Source organism: Hordeum vulgare, chromosome 3H (genome assembly GCF_904849725.1).
Source record: "Hordeum vulgare subsp. vulgare chromosome 3H, MorexV3_pseudomolecules_assembly, whole genome shotgun sequence".
NCBI lineage: Eukaryota > Viridiplantae > Streptophyta > Magnoliopsida > Poales > Poaceae > Hordeum > Hordeum vulgare.
Genome location: NC_058520.1, coordinates 66,870,274 through 66,891,266, shown reverse-complemented (window position 1 = coordinate 66,891,266; position 20,993 = coordinate 66,870,274). Strand labels below are relative to the sequence as shown.

The following is a 20,993-nucleotide window of genomic DNA, read 5'->3' as shown; positions in this document are numbered from 1 at the left end:
ATCTCTCCATCCCACATCCATCCATGCATCTATCTACAGAAAAAAAAATTGAAAAAGAAATAACCCCACCCTAGCTCAGATCCCCCCATCCAACCCTTCCTCCCTCGTCCCCATCTCCTCGCCGCCGCCGCCACCTCTTCCCCGTCCCGATCCCCACCCGATCCCATGAACCCCTCCCGATCCCCACCTCCTCCCCAATCCCTGAACCCCTCGTCTCCGGCGGTGGCAGCCATGGTGAAGGAACGCACGGGGCAGCGCGTCAGGCCCTATGTCCGGGGCACCATCCTCGCCTTCCCGATGCTGGACTCGCTCGCGGCGTACCTCCGGCAGCGCTTCCCTGGCCCGACGCTCGACTCCTGGGGATCCGCGCTGGGGACCAAGAACCTGCTCAACCTCTTCCTGGAGCTCTCCTGCGATGACTGCACGCTGTTGCCCGCGGCCTCCTCCCCGCTGGCCCTCGTCATGCGCGCCGTCCACGTCGCCACCGTGCGCATCCGCAACCGCCGAGGCGCGCTCGTCGTGGAGACCCGGCAGCTGCTCTCCGATGGCACGCTGCGCCAACGGGCCGCGCGGCCGCTCTCCGAGAAGCTGCGCCCCGGGGTGATGCGTCGTGCCACTGTGGCTGCTGGTGCCGCTGTTACATCCGATTTCAGCAAGATCCAAGGGGACAACGTAGATTCCATTGACCATGGAGGTGTTGAAGGACTGCAGGTTGGAGACTGGGGTGTTGCAATTGAAGATCCTACTGAAAGTGGCAACGCTGCCTTGGCATAGTCAACTACCCAGATGGATCCACCAGTACCTGAATGAACTAAAAGGTAATTAGCCTATTTGCTAAAACGCATGTGCTTTGCATTAACAATTTAGTTGATAATTATGCATGAAAATGCCTGATCTGTTGGTATGCTGGTTTGCTCGGCTCATCAGTACTCGGTGTCTGCTGCAAAAAACCGTGACTTATATGAAAAATGGATAAAGTCCATCAGTAGTTCTAGTTTGGTTCTGATTTAGTATTTTGCACGAAAAGTGATGATCCCACGCTCGGGCGACGAGTGTTCAATTGTATTTTCCAAATGAATAGATTGCAGAGCTACGTCCAGCAAATTTCAAAGAAAAATGCAAGTGCATGTCATATTTGATTATATATTTTTCTGTCAAATATTCAAGGCATTTCTCTTGGATTGCAGAGCACGCCCTGTCCAGAGAGTTGGTGCTGGTGCACTGGAGACGGCTATTAGGGCATATGTAGACAAATTGGGTGACCATGTAGTCTGTTGCTGCATTAGGTTTTCTTGGCTGTAAAAGATGGTTCCCAGGACGTCGTGTTTGGAGAGGATCGATGCACTGGAGCAAACGATCCGGGGGTATGTGGATAAGTTGGGAAAGCATGTTTGAGAGCGGATCCTACACAGCGGGGAGTGTGCTACCGCAGCCTGCTATGCTAGATGCAGGGAGAACATCCCAAGAAGACCAGTGTCTAGTTTGTATGGAGTTTTGGCCAGTGTGGCTGCATATATCTTTGGTGACGCTGTGGCAACTGAGAGTGAAGCCTGCAATGGATACATAACCTCTGCTACTAGAGTTGGAGACGCGGTGGACGGCGACCAGCTAGCTGTGATTCACGAGCGTAGCGAGAGTGATGATGCATCATCTGCCCAACCGATGGGAAAGATGGACGGAAAGGTAACACTAATCTATATCTGACAGGTCGTAAATACTTTGAATGTGGATTATGCCCGAATGAGTGAATAACAGTGAATAGTTGTGGCCGAAGCTGACACAGTGGAAGATAAGTGTAGATGTCGATAGCTTGAAGGGAGTGGTGCTATAGTTCAGTGGAAAATTCATGAAATCTTTGAATAATGAAACATGTGTGTCTGAAAATGCAGATACACAGTTTCTTATTTTCAGGTGCTGCATAGCGCCATGTTGCAGCATTGAGTATGGGTTGTCATTGTTGATACACAGTTGTTCTGGAAAAAAACGAGTCTAATCTTAGAATGAAAATATGCATACGTTCAATTGGTGTAGATTTCTTGCTATAGATTTCTTAGAATATGGAGCGAGTCTGGATGTTTGCGGCTATTTTTGTAGCTACCTGACCGTACTCGTCACGACGACAGCGAGATGACACAGGTAACAGTGACATTGCACCTTACGGTGCCTCTCCGTCTGAACTAACGGCTGAGACTCACGTGGGACGGGTGCATTAAATGCAGCAGTGGTGATGCTTTGCACTGTTCCATAAATCAATTGATGCTATGGAATACGCTTGAGTATACAACACCTGTCTCGCATCACGAGGAGAACTTATGGTCCAGATTTCAGGAGCAAGTGGACCTGAGAGCCAAAACAGACTTCCGCCTATTAGCACACGAGTAAATGCTTAGACCTCAAGATCATTATAATGCATTCTATGTTATTTTCCTAATCAGAAAAAATAAACTGATTGCTTGACTATGTAGGTACAAAATTGCTTTTGACTTGTTCCCCTTGGTCTGGAACTTGAGCTTATCCTTAATTTGTTTTTTTTGAAATAGAACAATGCCTTGTGGTGTATGCTTATCAGACTAGTAGTGCCCTATTCCTATTTTCTTATTTTTTTGCGTAAGTCAGTATAATCATTGCGCTCAGTCTTGCCATGCATGCATGGATATGTATGGAGTGATTTGGGCATGTTGATATGTTTCCGTGAAGAGTACAGTTACAATGGATACAAATCTTCTTCTTCTTCTTTGTAGATGGCAGAATTAGTTCTTGTGTGGAGTACGCATAGGCTGGATGGAACTCTTTCTTTTCGTAAATGGCATGCTTTTTTGTTATCAGGAGGGTAAATTTTGAGCATCTCTGAATTTTGTTGGGCACCTGATACTGTTGTAACATTCTAATTAAACACTAGAACATTGTGTTATACTAGTGTACTTCTAATGACATGCTTAGCAGATTTACCTTGTATTTAGAACTGGCCACTTTGAGAAGAATTTATATTATTTATCGACCAAATGTAGCAAACATTATCAGGAGGGTGGCTGATTTGAGTGGACCAAGCATAATCTTTTTTCCTCCCTTGCAAAATGCACTCACACCTAACACAAGTGTGAATTTATCTATGTGTATTTTGTACCAGCTCCCAGGTTCGCCGGTGCAGCGGCGACCTCAACCCATCTCACATCCTCCCTTCTCTCTTTGAATCCCTTACTCATTTGTTTGGTTTGCAGAAGTTCCATGGATGGCAGTGACGAGGAGAATGACAACGACCGGGAGCCCGGGGAGCTCCACGGCGGCGAGGCCATTCACCCCGACTTCCCAGACAAGGTCGATCCCTCCCACTCTGTTTTTCCCCAAGTTATTACTGCTCTGCTCTAGCCTAGTTTCCAGGAGGGGCTTCGCAAATTTATTCCCTTGTCTAGTTCTCCTGTTCTTGTTCTGAACTCAATGAGGATTATTCGGCGATCGACTTCCTTTCAAGTAACTTTCCACGAGGGGTTTCGCAAGTTTACTCTTGTAACAGATCGACTAGTAGTGCCTTAAGCAACTGGTGACTGTGTGAAATGCAGAGGTTGAGTGGGCTGGCTTCAAATTTTGTTGTTTGAACCATGGCTTCATGAAATTAAATAACATTTGTGATGATGAATGAATAAATCGCTAGATTCTCTACTGCTAGGCGTGTCCTTTGTGTGTGTTACTTGTAGATGCTCAACTGTTGTCTAGGAAATTACATTGGTATTGATATGCATAGGATCAAGTATTTTGTTTGTTGCTCACTTTTGAGATGATTTGTTCCCTTCTAGAGTACAAACATGCTGGATACAACACTTCTTTTTGGTAAATGGCAGGATGCTTTCAATTTGGACGCTTGTTGCTCCAAATCCATTAAAGTTTAGTTAATTTGGTTGGAGAGGCCCATACATATGCGCCTCTAATTCTTTGCATATCATTGTGTTTTTCTTTTGTCGGCAAAGAGATTGAGATAAGGACGGTGTTACGATTCCAACAATTGATCTTCTATATTTACTGTAACTTCCATTCTTGTGTAGGAAGAGTGAGGGAGAGATAGAGAGGGAGCTTCTTCTATCCCCATCCATTCATAGCACTACGATCACATTCCACACCGCCTTCTCTTTTTCATAGTAACCTTTAGATGCAGAAATTGTATTCTGGTAATATTTCAGAGGTATTGATTTGCTCCTTTCTGCCATCATTTGATGTATTATTTGAACTTCCTGCTATATGTTACTACCACTTCTTTTCTATAAGTGTTAGTACCACTGCTCCATCCATTTATTAGTATCGATTGTTGTATTGTAGACTTAAAATTGTGTTGGTTCCTCTTTTATAGAAGCTCAAGTGTGAAGTGTGAAGCCCTGAAGTGTGAACCCAAGTGTGAAGCTCTGAAGTCTTACTCAGTTTAGAGTAGCATATTGTAGCACATCTATGTTGTAAAGATTGTAATAGATTTATTTAGTTGTATATTTGATCAATTTTATGTGTTCTTAGTTCTATTTGAAATTCATTCTTGGATTGAAAGTGGTCAAAAAGACAATATATTAGTATTAAATTTAGGTTGATTCTAAGTTTGTGTTGTCACTTGTATTGGATCAGATATATTTTTGCCTTCATAATGCTATAGATCAAAATGTAAAAATCTCGAGGCCCAAAATTTGACAAAATTTTGAGATCACCATGACATGTTGGACCAGTACAAAAATAAAATTGCCAAAAAGGAAATTCAATAGAAAGTAAAAGGCCACAAACCAAAATTCAAAAAAAATAAAATTAAAAGTGGCTATAAATAGGCTAAGGCCCAAAAAGAAGACCAATAAGAAAAAGCCCAAAAAGACAAAATCAGCCCATGTGATCAATTGAAATGGGTTGGGCTGATTTCAACCATGACGTTTTGATTTCGTCATAATTTTGCCATGTAGGACTACCACGTAGGACTGAGTTTGATAGCTAACGATGATTTAAGATCGTCGTAAAGGTTACGACAATCCTAGAATCATCGTAAAAGTTACGACGATTTTGATCAAAACGTCGCTGCTGTTCATTTGTGACGCTCCATTTTCGACACTTGGTTTTTCGTCATGAGATCGTCATAAATTAAAAACCGTGACGATGTAGCGACGAAAAAATAGCGTCGTGTATTAGCATATTCCTTGTAGTGCTTAGTGCTATAAAGACCTTCGCGCAAGACTGCAAGGTCTGGAGAACTAAGTGATCCAGCCTCCCCACGGCCAATCAAACATTTTCCCACAAATAATGAGAAGTATCGAAGCACAGGAAAATGTATGCTAGCATTCTAGCGCGAGACACTCCTCTCTCCTCTCCAACATCAATAGTACCTATAAAATCCTCCAAGTCCCGTGGATGAGGATCATGAATATCCCCAACATAAGGTAATTTGCATTCATTGCAAAAATCCTGTAGTGTCATGCACTGGGGATATCGTACAATATGAACTCAATCATGGGAGGATTCTTCCTCGGGTAAAAGTTGAAGCTTTGAACGAAAATATTGGTGAGGACGAGGTATTGTGAACACTTATCTTCAACAAAGCGGTAAGACCTGCGTTCTCCACCAAGTGATAAAAGTCTTCATAAAGCCCGACGGCGCGCAAAAATTCATCACTTGGCCACTCGCATGCTCGAACTTCCGTGACACGAGGAACCACGTACTTGTGGTGGCTCTTCTCATCCTCCTTGGGGTTACGGCTTGAAGATCCTCTCAAGAACCTCCTCATCTTTTTCCTTTTCTAGCTCTGAAAAATTCTGAAATGTTTGAGACTTCGAAAGAAAAGTGAGTAAGGATTAACCCAACTCCTAGCAACTACTCCTACTAGTGCCTAGAGAACATATCACGCGCTAAAACTACTTGGGACCAGCTAAAATCAACATTTCAAACTCAAGAACAGGGTCACCAAGGTGGCAAGAATACGCGAAGGATAAAGCACTAGAGCAAAAACTAATTGGACCAATGGAGGAGTCACTTACCAAGGAGTAATTTCCCCAAAACGATTTGGAGAATGATGCTTTGAGCAAGGAGATCGAAAATCACTACCAAATGAGCAAGAACACGGGTTTGATCTGCCAAACATTTTTTTCTCGAGGAATAAGAAGAGGATGGGAGCTAGAATGAGTGGAGGGGGTCCCTGTGGGCCCACCAAGCTTGCTTGCCGCGGCCAGGGGGGTGGGCGCGGTGACAGGGATTGTGGCCCACTGGTGTGGCCCCCAGGCCAGCTCTCTGTCCCAGTATTTTTCAAATATTCTAGAAAAAATCATACTAGATTTTCAGGACTACCGGAGAACTTTTATTTTTGGGGTATTTTTCTCCGGGACGCTAAAACAGAAAACAAGAAAAACTAAACTAAACCTCTCATTTTTATTCTAAGCAAAAGAAAATGAAAGCTTAAACCAGAGGTATGCGACTCTTTGGTTCATCCATTTCATGGTCATCGAAAGAAATCCGTCAATGGGGTTGATCAAATCCTTATGACAAAACTTTCTCGAATCGCAAGAGAGAACGAAGAATTTTCGAATAGCCACTAAGTCACCTCAATGGGGATATGAATCTCCCCAACAAGCAATTCATACTTCATACTGACACGAGGAATAGGGCATTCAAAGCTCCCAATAAGAATCGATGAAGTTTTTTCGATAGCATTGATGCAATGTACTTGGTATCGTTTCTTCAGAAAGTGCACTGTATGCTCATTACCGTTGACATGGAAAGTGACATTGCCTTTGTTACAACCTATAACAGCCCCTAAAGTGTTTAAAAAGGGTCTTCCGAGGATGACAGCCATGGCATCGTCCTCGGGAATATCCAAGATAACAAAGTCTGTTAAGATAGTGGTATTAGCAACCACAACAGGCACATCCTCGCAAATGCCAACAGGGAAAGCAATTGATTTGTCGGCCATTTGCAGAGAGATTTCAGTGGGTGTCAACTTATCCAGTTCAAGTCTACGATAAAGAGAGAGAGAGGCATAACACTGACTCCGGCTCCAAGGTCACATAAGGCAGTTCTTACGTAGTTTCCTTTAATGGAGCAAGGTATAGTGGGCACTCCGGGATCACCAAGTTTCTTAGGAGTTCCACCTTTGAAAGTGTAATTGGCAAGCATGGTGGAGATCTCAAGATCTGGTATCTTCCGTTTATTGGTCATGATATCTTTCATGTACTTGGCATACGGAGACATTTTGAGCATATCAGTTAACCGCATCTGCAGAAAGACGTGTCTTATCATTTCAATGAAGCGCTCAAAATCCTCATCATCCTTTTTCTTGGATGGCTTAGGAGGAAAGGGCATAGGTATCTGAACCCATGGCTCCCTTTCTTTACCATGCTTCCTAGCAGTGAAGTCATTCTTATCGTATCTCTTAGGTTGTGGGTTATTAGGATCAACCGTAGGTTCAATCTCGACATCCTTATCATTGCTAGGTTGAGCATTATTATGAACATCGCTGTCCATATTGTCACCAGGTTCATGTTCATCACCAGATTGTGTTTCTGTATCAGACGCAGAAATATCATCTGGTTCTTCAGGTGTGATAGTATTTGGTGAACTAGCATGCAGGTTTCTATCATCCTTCTTCTTCTCCTTAGGATGATTGGGTTCATCTGCATTAATTCCTTGAGAATCTTGATCGATTCTCTTAGGATGACCTTCAGGATACAAAGGTTCGTGAGTCATTTTGCCTCCTCTAGTAATGACTCTGACAGAGTTGTCATTTAATTCATTGAGCAGGTCACCGTGAGCTTTAAGTACTTGTTCTACCTGAGTAGTAATCATAGAGGCATGTTTACTCAGAAGCTTCAGATCGTTGACATTTCTGTCTACATAAACACTTAAATGACTAAGCGTACGAGTACTTTGTTCGAAATGTATGCTAACATAATCATTGAAACTCTGTTGTTTGCAACAAAGTTGTCAAACTCATCAAAGCATAGGCTAGCAGGTTTATCAAAAGGAATATCAGTCTCATCAAACCTACACAGAGAATTTACTTCAACTACCTATATCGGGTTATCGAGACCATGGATCTCTTCGATAGGTGGTAGATTTTTGACATCTTAAGATCTAATGCCTTTCTCTTGCATAGATTTCTTGGCTTCTTGCATATCTTCGGCACTGAGCAATAGAATACCTCTTTTCATGGAGTTGGCTTAGGAGGTGGTTCGGGAATAGGCCAAGCATTATCATTGATCAAGATGTTATTCAGTAGAGCCTCAGCTTGTTCTATAGTTCGTTCCCTAAAAACACAACCGGCACAACTATCTAGGTGGTCTCTAGAAGCATCGGCAAGTCCGCTATAGAAGATATCAAGTATCTCGTTCTTCTTAAGAGGGTGATCAGGCAAAGCATTCTGTAGCTAGAAGAGCCTCCCCCAAGCTTGTGGGAGACTCTCTTCTTTGAGTTGAGCAAAGTTGTATATTTCCTGCAAGGCAGCTTGCTTCTTATGGGTAGGGAAATATTTCTCACAGAAGTAATAGACCATATCCTGGGGACTACTCACACATCCAGGAGCAAGAGAAGTGAATCAGGCTTTAGCGTCATCCTTTAGAGAGAAAGGAAACAACTTAAGGATATAGTAGTGGTGGATCTTCTCCTCACTAGTGAAAAGGGTGGCTATATCGTGTAGTTTGGTAAGATGGGCTACGACCGTCTCAGACTCATAACCGTGGAAAGGATCAGATACGACTAGAGAGATTATCTCAGGATCGACAGAGAATTCATAATCCTTATCGGTGATAAAGATAGGTGAAGTTGCAAACTTCGGGTCGTATTTCATCCTAGCTTTCACAGATTTTTCCTTCCACTTGAGAAGTAATTACTCAGCGTCATAGGCATCCTTACACGCAAGAAAATCCTCAGCTAGCTATCCCTCAATAACGTAACCCTCAGGTATATCTGGCAATTCATATCTAGGAGAGCTAGATCTAGCAAGAGCAAAAGCAGGTTCTATCTCAATAGTATCGGCAGTTTCAGAAGCATCACGAGTATTGGCAGTAACTCTAGCAATATGAGCATCAAGGAACACCCCTAGTGGTACATCAGGCAAAGTAGTATCTCTAGCAGTATCAAGCATAGCATCATCTGGCAAAATAGCATCTCTAGCATCATCAGGCAAAGCAGTATCAGGCATAGCATCTCTAGCAGTAGCATCATAAGCATCATCAAGCACAGGCGACATATCAAGATTTCTAGCAGGAGGTGATGTTGCAAACTTACTCATAACTGAAGGTGAATCAAGTGCAGAGCTAGATGGCAGTTCCTTACCTCCCCTCGTAGTTGAGGGAAAGACTTTGGTTTTTGGATCCTTCAGATTCTTCATAGTGATCAGCAGATATAAATCCCAAGTGACTCAAAGAATATATCAATACCTCCCCGGCAACGGTGCCAGAAAAATGTTGCTACTGTGACAACAGACCATCCACGGCAACGGCGCCAGAAAAATGCTGCTACTGTGACAACAGACATTCTCCGGCAGCGCCGCCAGAAGAATGCTGCTAGCACTCCCAGTTGCTCAACAATTAGCAATTGTCTTGCAATGGCCCACCAGAGCGTGGGTTTGCGACAGTTTTCGAGGGTAGAGTATTCGACCCAAATTTGTTGATTCGCCAGTCAGGAGGTGAGAGAATATTCTCGAGTATTAGCAGCTGAATGTATCAGATTCAACCACACCTGAAAGATTAGTATCTGCAAGAAAAGTATCAGCAACAAAGTAGTATGATAAGAACGGTGTCAAAAATGATCTGTTGACGGCAGACTATTCCTAACTGTCGTATCAATGGCGCCAGAAGTTGCCCGTTGACGGAAATTGTCTTTTCCCGTCAACGACGAGCGAACCAGAATTGTAGCAGGTAGCAGCAGTGTAATGAGTAATAGAAGTGGCAAGGAACAACAGTAGTGACAGCAGTAGCATGTAATAGCAGTAGCAAGTAACAGCAGCAGAAACAGTAGTCACAGCAGTAGCAAGTAGCAACACTAGTAACAGCAGCAGCAATAGTAGTAACAGTAGTAGCAGCAAGACAAGTAACAGTAGCAGTGGGACGAACTCGTAGGTAATGGGTCTTTGATTCGTTTGGATGATATTCATCATGCAATAGTTATAACACGGAGAGATATATGGCTAGCTCCTGTTCGTCCATGTGATCTAGGCATGCATTCCGTGTGTAGTCATACGTGCATAGGGAAAAGAACTTGCATGACATCTATTGTCCATCCCTCCCGTGGCAGCGGGGTCCAAAAGGATACTACGGGATATTAAGGTTCTCCTTTTAATAAAGAACCGGAACAACGCATTAGCACTTGGTGAACACATGAACTCCTCAAACTATGGTCATCAACGGGAGTGGTTCCGGTTATTGTCACTCCGGGGTTGCCGGGTCATAACACATAGTAGGTAACTACAACTTGCAAGATCGGATCTAAAACACACATATATTGGTGACAACATAATAATTTCATATCTGAAATCATGGCACTCGGGCCCTAGTGACAAGCATTAAGCATGGCAAAGTAGTAGCAACATCAATCTCAGAACATAGTGGATACTAGGGATCGATCCCCGTCAAAACTAACTCGATTACATGATAGATCTCATCCTACTCATCACCGCCTATCGAGCCTACGAATATATTACTCATGAACGATGAAGAGCTTCATGGAATTGGAGAGGGAAGAAGGTTGATGATGACGATGGCGACGATTTCCCCTCTCCGAAGCCCAAAACGGACTCCAGATTTGTCCTCCAGATGAAGAACAGGATGTGGCGGCGCCTCCCTATCGCAACCGCGACAAAATCTTCTCTTCTGATTTTTTTCTGGGCGAAAGTGAATTTATAGAGATGAGTTTGGGGGCGGCAGAGCCACGTCGGTCCCACAAGCTTGGTTGCCGTGGCCAGGGGGGTGGTCGCGGCAACAGGGCCTGTGGCCCACTGACCCATGCCCTTCGGTGGCAACAGGGCATATTTCTGCACAAAAAGAACACCATGACAATTCTGCTGAAAACAACGTCAGTCCGGGTTAGTTCCATTCAAATCATGCAAATTAGAGTCCAAAACACGGGCAAAAGAGTTTGGAAAAGTAGATACGATGGAGACATATCAGCCCACATGTTTAGGGAGAGAGGTGTCAACAAAACAAGATACGAACATGCATGCATCATGACCATGATCAGAACAGCAATACCAACATATAATATCTCATGCTAAAGTGATAATTCCTTCACAAAGTAAAGCATGGATCAAGAACCTTACCGGGAAGTAACAACCGATAGCCTTTAGTCATTGAAGCAATTGCAATTTATCACAACATCAGAAAGAGTCAAATAAGAGCTTGTAAAGCAAATCCACATACTCAATCATTCTTTCGTTCTCTACAATTGCTACAACTCACGTGGTACTCATGAGATCAAAGTTTCAGCTGGACACAGAGAAAGATAGGGGCTTACAGTTTTGCCTCCCAACTGCTTACCTCAAGGGTAATGTCAACAATAATAATTCATGAATGCCTACCTCCAAGTTGACATATGAATATAGATCTTTCGCAAGCATGTGACGGTAGCCAAGACAAAGGCAAAATAAGGAATTGGTGAAGATCACCATGACTCTTTCAAGGGCAAAAAGTAAAGGTACAAGATAGGCCCTTTGCAGAGGGAAGCAGAGGTTGTCATGCGCTTTTTAGGTTTAGATGTGTGTCCTCTTAGTGCGGAGGAACGTCACTTTATATTGCCTCCTGTGATAAAGAACTTTATTATGCAGTCTGTCGCTTTTATGTCTTCCTCATCATAGGTTCGTATAAAGCTTATTTTCCACACACTAATAGATCATACATATTAGAGAGCAATTTTGATTGCTTGCACCGATGACAACTTACTTGAGGGATCTTATTCGATCCATAGGTAGGTATGGTGGACTCACATGGCAAAACTGGGTTGATGGTTTATGGATGCACAAGTAGTATCTCTACTTGGTGCGGGAGGTTTGGCTAATGTGATGTGGAAGAAATCGTCACATGCTAGGGGATCTCTCATCATATAACATTGCTCAAAGCCAAGCAAACACAATTCATTATGTTGTCTTCCTTGTCCAACATCTACTTCTAGGCATGCAATACTTATTGAGTGTTCACAATCATAGATGGTGTCAGATATGATATATTTATATGTGAACCTCTCCTTCTTTATCACTTCCTATTAATTGCAACAATGACCAAGGTCTATGTTTGCCTACCCTCAACAAGTTTCAATCCTCATTCTTTTTATATGTGAAGCCATCACTTCCCATAAGATCATTCCATGATCTTTCATGCTTTTGTTCTATTCTCACTCTTTTGATCATGGCAAGAGGGAAAGCCCTGCAACTAAGACACTCTTTATTATATGGCTCACGAGCGCGAATACATCAGGGTGACACAAAGGAAAACTCAAGACTTAAACACTAAGACTTTTAATCTAATAGAGAAAAAGAAAACTAAAAAGGAAAACTAAAACAAAGGTAAAGGCAAAAGATGTGATGGTGATACGGTACCGGGGCAAGTCCCCCAAGCTTGGCACAAGCCAAGGGGATTGCCCATACCAATGCTTAGTTGTCTTCCTTTGGTGGTGATGGTGGTGAGGTTGTTGAAGAGGTCTTGAGCTTGTTTAATTTCCACTTGAGCATAAAATTCTGCTCCCTCAGATCATCATTTTCCTCTTCAAGCTTCAACACCCTTTGGCATAATTCCTGCTTACTCTCCTGCAAGAAACGAGAAGGGATAAACAAGGTCTTAGGCTTCTTCCTTGAGTCAGGGAGGCTCGACTTCTTGAACTCCACATGCGTGCGTCCAGGTTGAGGTAGAGGAGCCTCCTCTTCATTGGAACTCGTTTGTTCCTTCCCCTTGGGATCATAATCTTCTTCCTCATCAGAGGTCCAGCCATAAGGATCAAAGTCCCCATAGACCTTGGGGTTAGCAAGGTAATCAGCCACATAGCTCTCCCCCTCTGAATCCCGAGAAGACATCTTGACCTAGATCTACGGCAAAAAACAGGCTCGAAACGAAAAACAGAGGAAATCTGCGTGATGCAGGGGTCAGACCAAACGGGAGTATATATAATGATTTTTTTCAGACCAGAAGGAGTACCCTGCATGAAAACAGAGTCCGGGAGGCGCACGAGGTGGCCACAAGCCCTCACGGCGTGGCCAGGGGGTGGGCGCGCGCCGTGCAGGCTTGTCGCCTCCTCGCGCACTTTTTGGACTACTTACAATTTTTTTATTTTTTCAAATATTCCAAAATGGAGAAAAAATCCTAGTGGAAAAGTTTTGGACTCTGTTTTCTTACCGAATCACATACCTCTTCGTTGTCGGGGTTTGAAACAGGCTGATAAATATCCCTTAGGTATTCTTCCGGAGTTATGGTATTGATGATATTGCTTTCAACATTTATGGGAGTACCTGAGATATAATGCTTGAGTCTCTGCCCATTTACCACTCTCGGACAATTACCTTCCATGTTGTTGATCTTGATAGCACCGGAACGATATACTTCCTCAACAACATAGGGACCTTCCATTTAGAGAGAAGCTTGCCTGCAAAGAATCTTAAATGAGAGTTATATAGCAAGACATAATCACCTACATTGAACTCACGCTTTTGTATCCTCTTATCGTGCCACCTCTTAACCTTCTATTTGAACAAGTTGGCATTCTCATATGCCTGAGTTCTCCACTCATCAAGCAAGCTAATATCAAATAATCTCTTCTCACCGGCAAGTTTGAAATCAAAATTGAGCTCTTTGATTGCCCAATAAGCTTTATGCTCTAGCTCAAGAGGTAAATGACATGCTTTACCGTACACCATTTTGTACGGAGACATGCCCATGGGTTTCTTATAGGCAGTTCTATAAGCCCACAGTGCATCATCGAGCTTCTTAGACTAATTCTTTCTAGACCTGTTGTCAGTCTTTTGCAGAATCAGTTTAATCTCTCTATTGCTTAGCTCTACTTGACCACTGGACTGAGGGTGAGAGGGAGACGCAATTCTATAGTTGACATCGTACTTATCGTACTTAGCAAGCGTTTTACGGAAAGCACCATGAATGAAGTGTGAACCACCGTCGGTCATTAGATATCTAGGGACTCCAAATCTAGGGAAGATAACTTCTTTCAGCATCCTGATAGAGGTGTTGTGATGAGCACTACTAGTGGGGATAGCTTCTACCCACTTAGTGACGTAATCAACAACAACTAAGATGTGAGTGTACCCATTGGATTTTGGAAAAGGTCCCATATAATCAAAGCCCCACACATCAAATGGTTCAATGACAAGTGAATAGTTTATAGGCATTTCCTGGTGTTGGCTAATATTACCTATTCTTTGACATTCGTCACAAGACAACACAAACTTACGGGCATCCTTGAAGAGAGTGGGCCAATAGAAACCTGATTGCAATACCTTGTGTGCAGTTTGATCTCCCGCATGGTGACCTCCGTAGGCCTCGGAGTGACACTTATGTAGGGTTTGTCCCTGTTCATGCTCAGGTACACAACGTCTAATAACACCATCTACTCCTTACTTATAAAGGTGAGGATCATCCCAGAAGTAATGTCTCAAGTCGAAGAAGAATTTCTTCTTTTGCTGGTATGTGAAACTAGGTGGTATATATTTGGCAACGATATAGTTTGCATAATCAGCATACCATGGTGCACTACGTGAAGCATTGATGACATTCAATTGCTCATCGGGAAAGCTATCATCAATAGGTTGTGGGTCATCAAGAACATTCCCCAACCTAGACAAGTTACCTGCTACTGGGTTGTCACCACCCTTTCTGTCGACAACGTGCAAATAAAATTCTTGTAGGAAGAGAACCCATCTGATAAGTCTAGGTTTAGCGTCCTTCTTCTCCATGAGGTACTTAATAGCAGCATGGTCAGTGTGAATAGTGACTTTGGAATCAACTATGTAAGACCTGAACTTTTCACATGCAAACACGACTGCTAAAAATTCCTTCTCCGTAGTAGCATAGTTTCTCTGGGCATTGTCTAGAGTCTTACTTGCATAGTGAATAACATTCAACTTCTTATCAACTCTTTGCCCTAGGACAACACCAACAGCATAATCACTGGCATCACACATGATCTCAAAAGGCAAGTACCAATCAGGTGGTTGAACAATAGGTGTAGTTATCAAAGCCCTCTTAAGTATTTTGAAGGCTTCCTCACAATCATCGTCAAAGAAATAAGGAATGTCCTTTTTCAAGAGATTGGTAAGAGGCCTAGAAATCTTAGAGAAGTCTTTAATGAACCTTCTATAGAAACCAACATGACCAAGGAAACTTCTTATACCTTTGATATCTGTGGGGAATGGCATTTTCTCGATCACATCAACCTTAGCCTTATCGACTTCAATACCTCTTTCGGAAATTTTATGTCCTAAGACGATGCCTTCATTAACCATAAAGTGGTACTTCTCCCAATTCAAGGCAAGATTGGTGTCTTTACATCTTTGTAAGACTCGATCAAGGTTGGTGAGGCAATCATCAAAAGAAGACCCGTAAACGGGGAAGTCATCCATGAAAACCTCAACAATCCTTTCACAAAAGTAAGAGAATATAGCCATCATACATCTTTGAAAGGTGGCAGGTGCATTAAATAAGCCAAAAGGCATACGTCTATAAGCAAAGGTACCGAAAGGGCAGGTGAAAGTGGTTTTGTCCTGATCAGATTGTGCAACTGGTATTTGGGAGAAACCAGAATAACCGTCTAGAAAGGATAAGTGTTTGTGTTTAGACAGCCTTTCTAGCATTTGGTCGATAAAAGGCAGAGGGTAATGATCTTTCCTAGTGGCTTTATTCAATTTCCTCAAATCAATCACCATCCTATAGCCAGTAATAATCCTCTGTGGGATCAATTCATCTTATCATTAGGGACAACGGTAATGCCTCCCTTCTTAGGGACGCAAAGCACTGGACTCACCCAATCGCTATGAGCAACAGGATAGATAATACCTGCTTCCAGGAGCTTTAGTATTTCTTTTCTTACCACCTCTTTCATCTTAGGATTTAATCTCCTTTGATTATCATCAACTGGTTTGAAATCAGGATCGGTTTTAATCTTGTGCTGGCATAGAGTGGGACTAATGCCCTTAAGATCATCAAGAGTATATCCAATAGCAGCACGGTGCTTCCTCGGAGTTTTTAATAACTTCTTTTCTTCATGCTCTGAGAGGGTAGCACTAATAATGACAGGATATATCTCTTTTTCACCAAGATAGGCATACTTAAGAATATCAGGCAACTGTTTAAGCTCGAAAACAGGATCACCCTTTGGTGGGGGTGGATCCCCAAGCAGTTCAACACGCAAGTTATTCTTAAGGATAGGATATTGTTCTAAGACAACTCTATCTATTTCATCCCTTTCATCCATATGCATATCATTTTCATGCTCAAGCAAGTATTGCTCTAAGGGATCAGTAGGAGGCACGACAATAGAAGCTAAGGCAATAGTTTCATCCTTACTAGGCGACTCTTTTTGTGAGGTTGTCTACCAAACTTGGAGAAATTGAACTCATGTGACAGACCTTCAAAGCCAACAATGACAGTTTGCTTCTCACAATCAATATGAGCATTGACAGTATTGAGGAAGGGTCTTCCAAATATGATGGGACAAAAGCTATCTTGTGCGGTAGCAAGAACGAGGAAATCAGTAGGATACTTCGTTTTACCACACAAGACTTGAACATCCCTAACAATTCCCACAGGGCAGATAGTATCTTTATTGGCAAGCTGAATAGTGACATCTATAGGTTCTATCTCAACAGGTGCAATCTCATATTTGATTTCATCGTATAAGGATTGAGGTATTGCACTAACACTAGCACCCACGTCACATAAACCATGGTAATAATGATCTCCTATCTTAACAGAAACCACAGGCATGCCAACAACATGCCTATGTTTGTCTCTAACGTGAGGTTTAGCAATTCTAGCAGCATCTTCACAAAAGGGAATATTATGTCCCTCAACTTCTTCAGATAGAAGATCTTTCATAATAGCAATGCTAGGTTCAACTCTAATTTGCTCAGGGGGTGTAGGTGTTCTAATATTGCCTCTATGTATCACAGTTGAAGCTTTAGAATGATCCTTTATCCTAACAGGTAAAGGTGATTTCTCAATGTAAGCACTGGGAACCACAGGATCATTATAGGCATTGACTCTCTCTTCAACTGGAGTGGGTTTAACTACATTGGCTTCTAAAGGAGGATGAAATTCGAACCACTTCACTTTGGGGAGATAAATATGAGCAACAAAAGATTCACACAATGAAGCTACTATCTTAGAGTCAAGTCCATACTTAGCGCTAAAGTCACAAAAAGTATTTGTCTCAACAAAGGATTTAACGCAATCAAACGTGAAATTCATACCTGACTCCTTACCTTCTTCAAGCTCCCAATCTTCAGAGTTGCTTTTAATTCTCTCCAATAAATTCCACTTGAAGTCAATATCTCTCTTCATAAAAGAACCGGTATAAGAAGTATCAAGCATGGTGCGATCATCATGAGAAAGCCGAGGATAGAAGTTCTGAATGATAATTTCTCCCGAGAGCTCATGATTGGGGCATGAATATTGCATTGATTTAAGCGTCCCCCAAGCTTGAGCGATGCTTTCTCTGTCAGGAGGCCAAAAATTATAAATATAATTCCGATCACGATGTACTAAATGCATAGGATAAAACTTTTGATGAAATTCCAATTTCAACTGATTGTAGTCCCATGATCTAGTATCATCACATAGCCTATGCCATGTCAATGACTTATCCATCAAAGATAAAGGAAAGACCTTCTTCTTGACCTCATCCTCGGTCACACTTGCAAGCTTAAATAAACCACAAACTTCATCTACATAGATCAGATGCAAGTCTGGGTGTGATGTTCCATCTCCTGTAAAAGGATTAGCCAACAGTTTCTCAAGCATACCCGAAGGAAATTTAAAGGAAATATTTTCAGTAGGTGCAGCCGGTTGAGGAGAAACTCTTTGTGCTTCTGTTCGAGGTGAAGATACCCCGAACAAGCCCCTGAAAGGATTAGTATCCATAGTGACAAGTGACAATAAATTTCAGCACAATATATGAATGTTTCCTTACCAAGTTCCACTTACCAAAGGTGCTTCACTCCCCGTCAACGGTGCCAGAAAAGAGTCTTGATGACCCACAAGTATAGGGGATCAATCGTAGTCCTTTCGATAAGTAAGAGTGTCGAACCCAACGAGGATCAGAAGGATCTGACAAGTGGTTTTCAGCAAGGTAAAATCTGTAGGCACTGAAATTGTCGGTAACAAGTGATTGTGTGGTGAGATGATTCGTAGAAAGCAACAAGTAACAAAAGTAGCAACGGTGTAGCAAAGTGGCCCAATCCCTTTTGTAGCAAGGGACAAGCCTGGACAAAGTCTTATAGGAGGAAAAACGCTCCCGAGGACACACGGGAATTTCTGTCATGCTAGTTTCATCATGTTCATATGATTCACGTTTGTTACTTTGATAGTTTGATATGTGGGTAAACCGGTGCTTGGGTACTGCCCTTACTTGGACAAGCATCCCACTTATGATTAACCCCCCTCGCAAGCATCCACAACTACGAAAGAAGAATTAAGACAAAGTCTAACCATAGCATTAAACTAGTGGATCCAAATGAGCCCCTTACGATGCAACATATAAACTAGGGTTTAAGCTTCTATCACTCTAGCAACCCATCATCTACTTACTACTTGCCAATGCCTTCCTCTAGGCCCAAATAATGGTGAAGTGTTATGTAGTCGACGTTCACATAAGACCACTAGAGGAAAAACAACATACAACACATCAAATTACCGAACTAATACCAAATTCACATGACTACTATTAGCATGACTTATCCCATGTCCTCACGAAAAAAGTAACTACTCACAAAGCATAATCATATTCATGACTAGAGAGGTAATGAGTAGCATCAAGGATCTGAACATAAACTCTTTCACCAAACAAACCAACTAGCATCAACTACAAAGAGTAATCAACACTCCTAGCCACCTTACTAGTACCAATCGGAGTCGCGAGACGGAGATTGGTTACAAGTGATGAACTAGGGTTTGGAGATGAGATGGTGCTGATGAAGATGTTGATGGTGACGAGTCCCCTCCGATGAGAGGAGTGTTGGTGATGACGATGGCGACGATTTCCCCCTCCGGGAGGGAAGTTTCCCCGACAGGATCGTCCTGCCGGAGCTCTAGATTGGTTCTGCTCAAGTTCCGCCTCGTGGCGGCGGCGAAACCATGAAAAAGCTCCTCCTTGATTTTTTTTTCCTGGATGAAACCCTCCATATAGCAAAAGAGGGGGCAAGTGGGCTAGTGGGCTGCCCACAAGCCCTCATGGCGCGACCTAGGGGGTGGCCGCACCGTGCAGGCTTGTGAGCACCCCCTTGTGCCCCTCTCGCACTTCTTCGGCCCAGTATTTTTGATAAATCGGGAAAAAAATCCTCGTTGATTTTTACGGCGTTTGGAGTTGCGCAGAATAGGTATCTCAAAGTTGCTCCACTTTCAGGCCAGAATTCCAGTTGCCGGTATTCTCCCTCTTCATGTAAACCTTGCAAAATAAGAGAGGAAAGGCATAAGAAGTGAAATAACAGCCCAAGAAGCAATAAATATCAACATGAAAACATGATGCAAAATGGACGTATCAGTCACCATCAACTCTCTACCCCTCCCCCTATGTTGCGGTTTAAACCATCTTCTCCCCGTTGTAATCTCTACTTAAACATGGTGCTTAATGATATATATTAGTATCCAATGATGTGTGGCTTTGCTATGATGTTTGAGTAGATTTCTTTTGTCCCACGAGTTAATTGTAATATGATGTTATTGACATGAGAGCGGAGTTTATATGGTGCCACTACTAGGAAAAGGCCTGCTAGTGGCGCACCAGTTTTGGCTACTAATGGCGCACTACAGGTGCGCCACTAGCATCACGCCATTACAATTTTTTACTAATGGCGCACCAGGCAGTGCGCCATTAGTATAGCTCATGGTGCGCCATTAGTATCTGGTATACTAATGGCGCACGAGGCAGTGCGCCATTAGTATAGCTCATGGTGCGCCGTTAGTATCTAGTATACTAATGGTGCCCCAGGCAGTGCGCCATTAGTATAGCTCATGGTGCGCCATTAGTATCAGGTATACTAATGGTGCACCAAACAGTGCGCCATTAGTATAGGTCATGGTGCACCATTAGTATGCCTCTTAGGGGCCATATTTACCCATGTGCTCTTGCTTACTAATGGCGCACTAGTTGACGATGCGCCACTAGTTGACGATGCGCCACCAGTGCACAACTAAAGTGCTGAGTGGTGCGCCACTAGTATGAATATTAGGTATTTTTTCTTCTGATATTTGCACAGGTTACAAAAGATATTATTGCACAAAATATAGAGAGCACAACATATAAACGGCAGATTTATCGAATACAATAGAAGATCAGTCTCCGAATACAATTCATCATATTAGTCTCTGAATTTGAAATACCGAACTAAGTTAGAACATTACATGTCTCGAGACCGCGAGTAGAGAGTTTGTCTTCACATTACAAGTCGATATCGATCATCTAAACTATCATCACATAGAAGAGATATGCGGTCATCACGATGAGCATAATCGCGATGAAACTAGACTTCATCCGGTTCCTCCAACGCTCCCTCCGACTGCCAGGTGGCTGCTTGACGCAGCGGAACGTCGTATTGTGGGTGAACACGTGCTGGCCGTACCTACGAATTGTCCTGCTGAAGGTTCCTCCAGGTCAGCAACAGACAAACACTACTAGCAGCGGTTGCTCTGTTGGTTCACTCCGATTTGAATTTCAACTAGTATAGGTTACCCTCTATATGGTTGTTGCTATCTACTATAACTACACATTTTCTCTCTAAAGTATTAAGTGAATTATGGACTTCTTTGTTCACACTATAAGTACACACTTCTCTATATTGAATT

At 42.8% G+C, this 20,993-nt stretch overlaps 1 protein-coding gene across 1 annotated transcript; it reads left to right on the top strand.

The window, feature by feature from the left end:
• Positions 1-231: 231 nt before the first annotated feature.
• LOC123441497 lies at positions 232-1,868 on the top strand. The gene is made up of 2 exons (XM_045117908.1): positions 232-818; positions 1,188-1,868. The coding sequence occupies exon 1, from the start codon at positions 232-234 to the stop codon at positions 772-774; it is 543 nt and encodes a 180-aa protein (XP_044973843.1). The 3' UTR covers positions 775-818; positions 1,188-1,868.
• Positions 1,869-20,993: the final 19,125 nt, after the last annotated feature.

What these genes read in the sequence shown, in the direction of transcription:
- LOC123441497 (XM_045117908.1), top strand. Translation starts at nt 232, where the DNA reads ATGGTGAAGGAACGCACGGGGCAGCGCGTCAGGCCCTATGTCCGGGGC.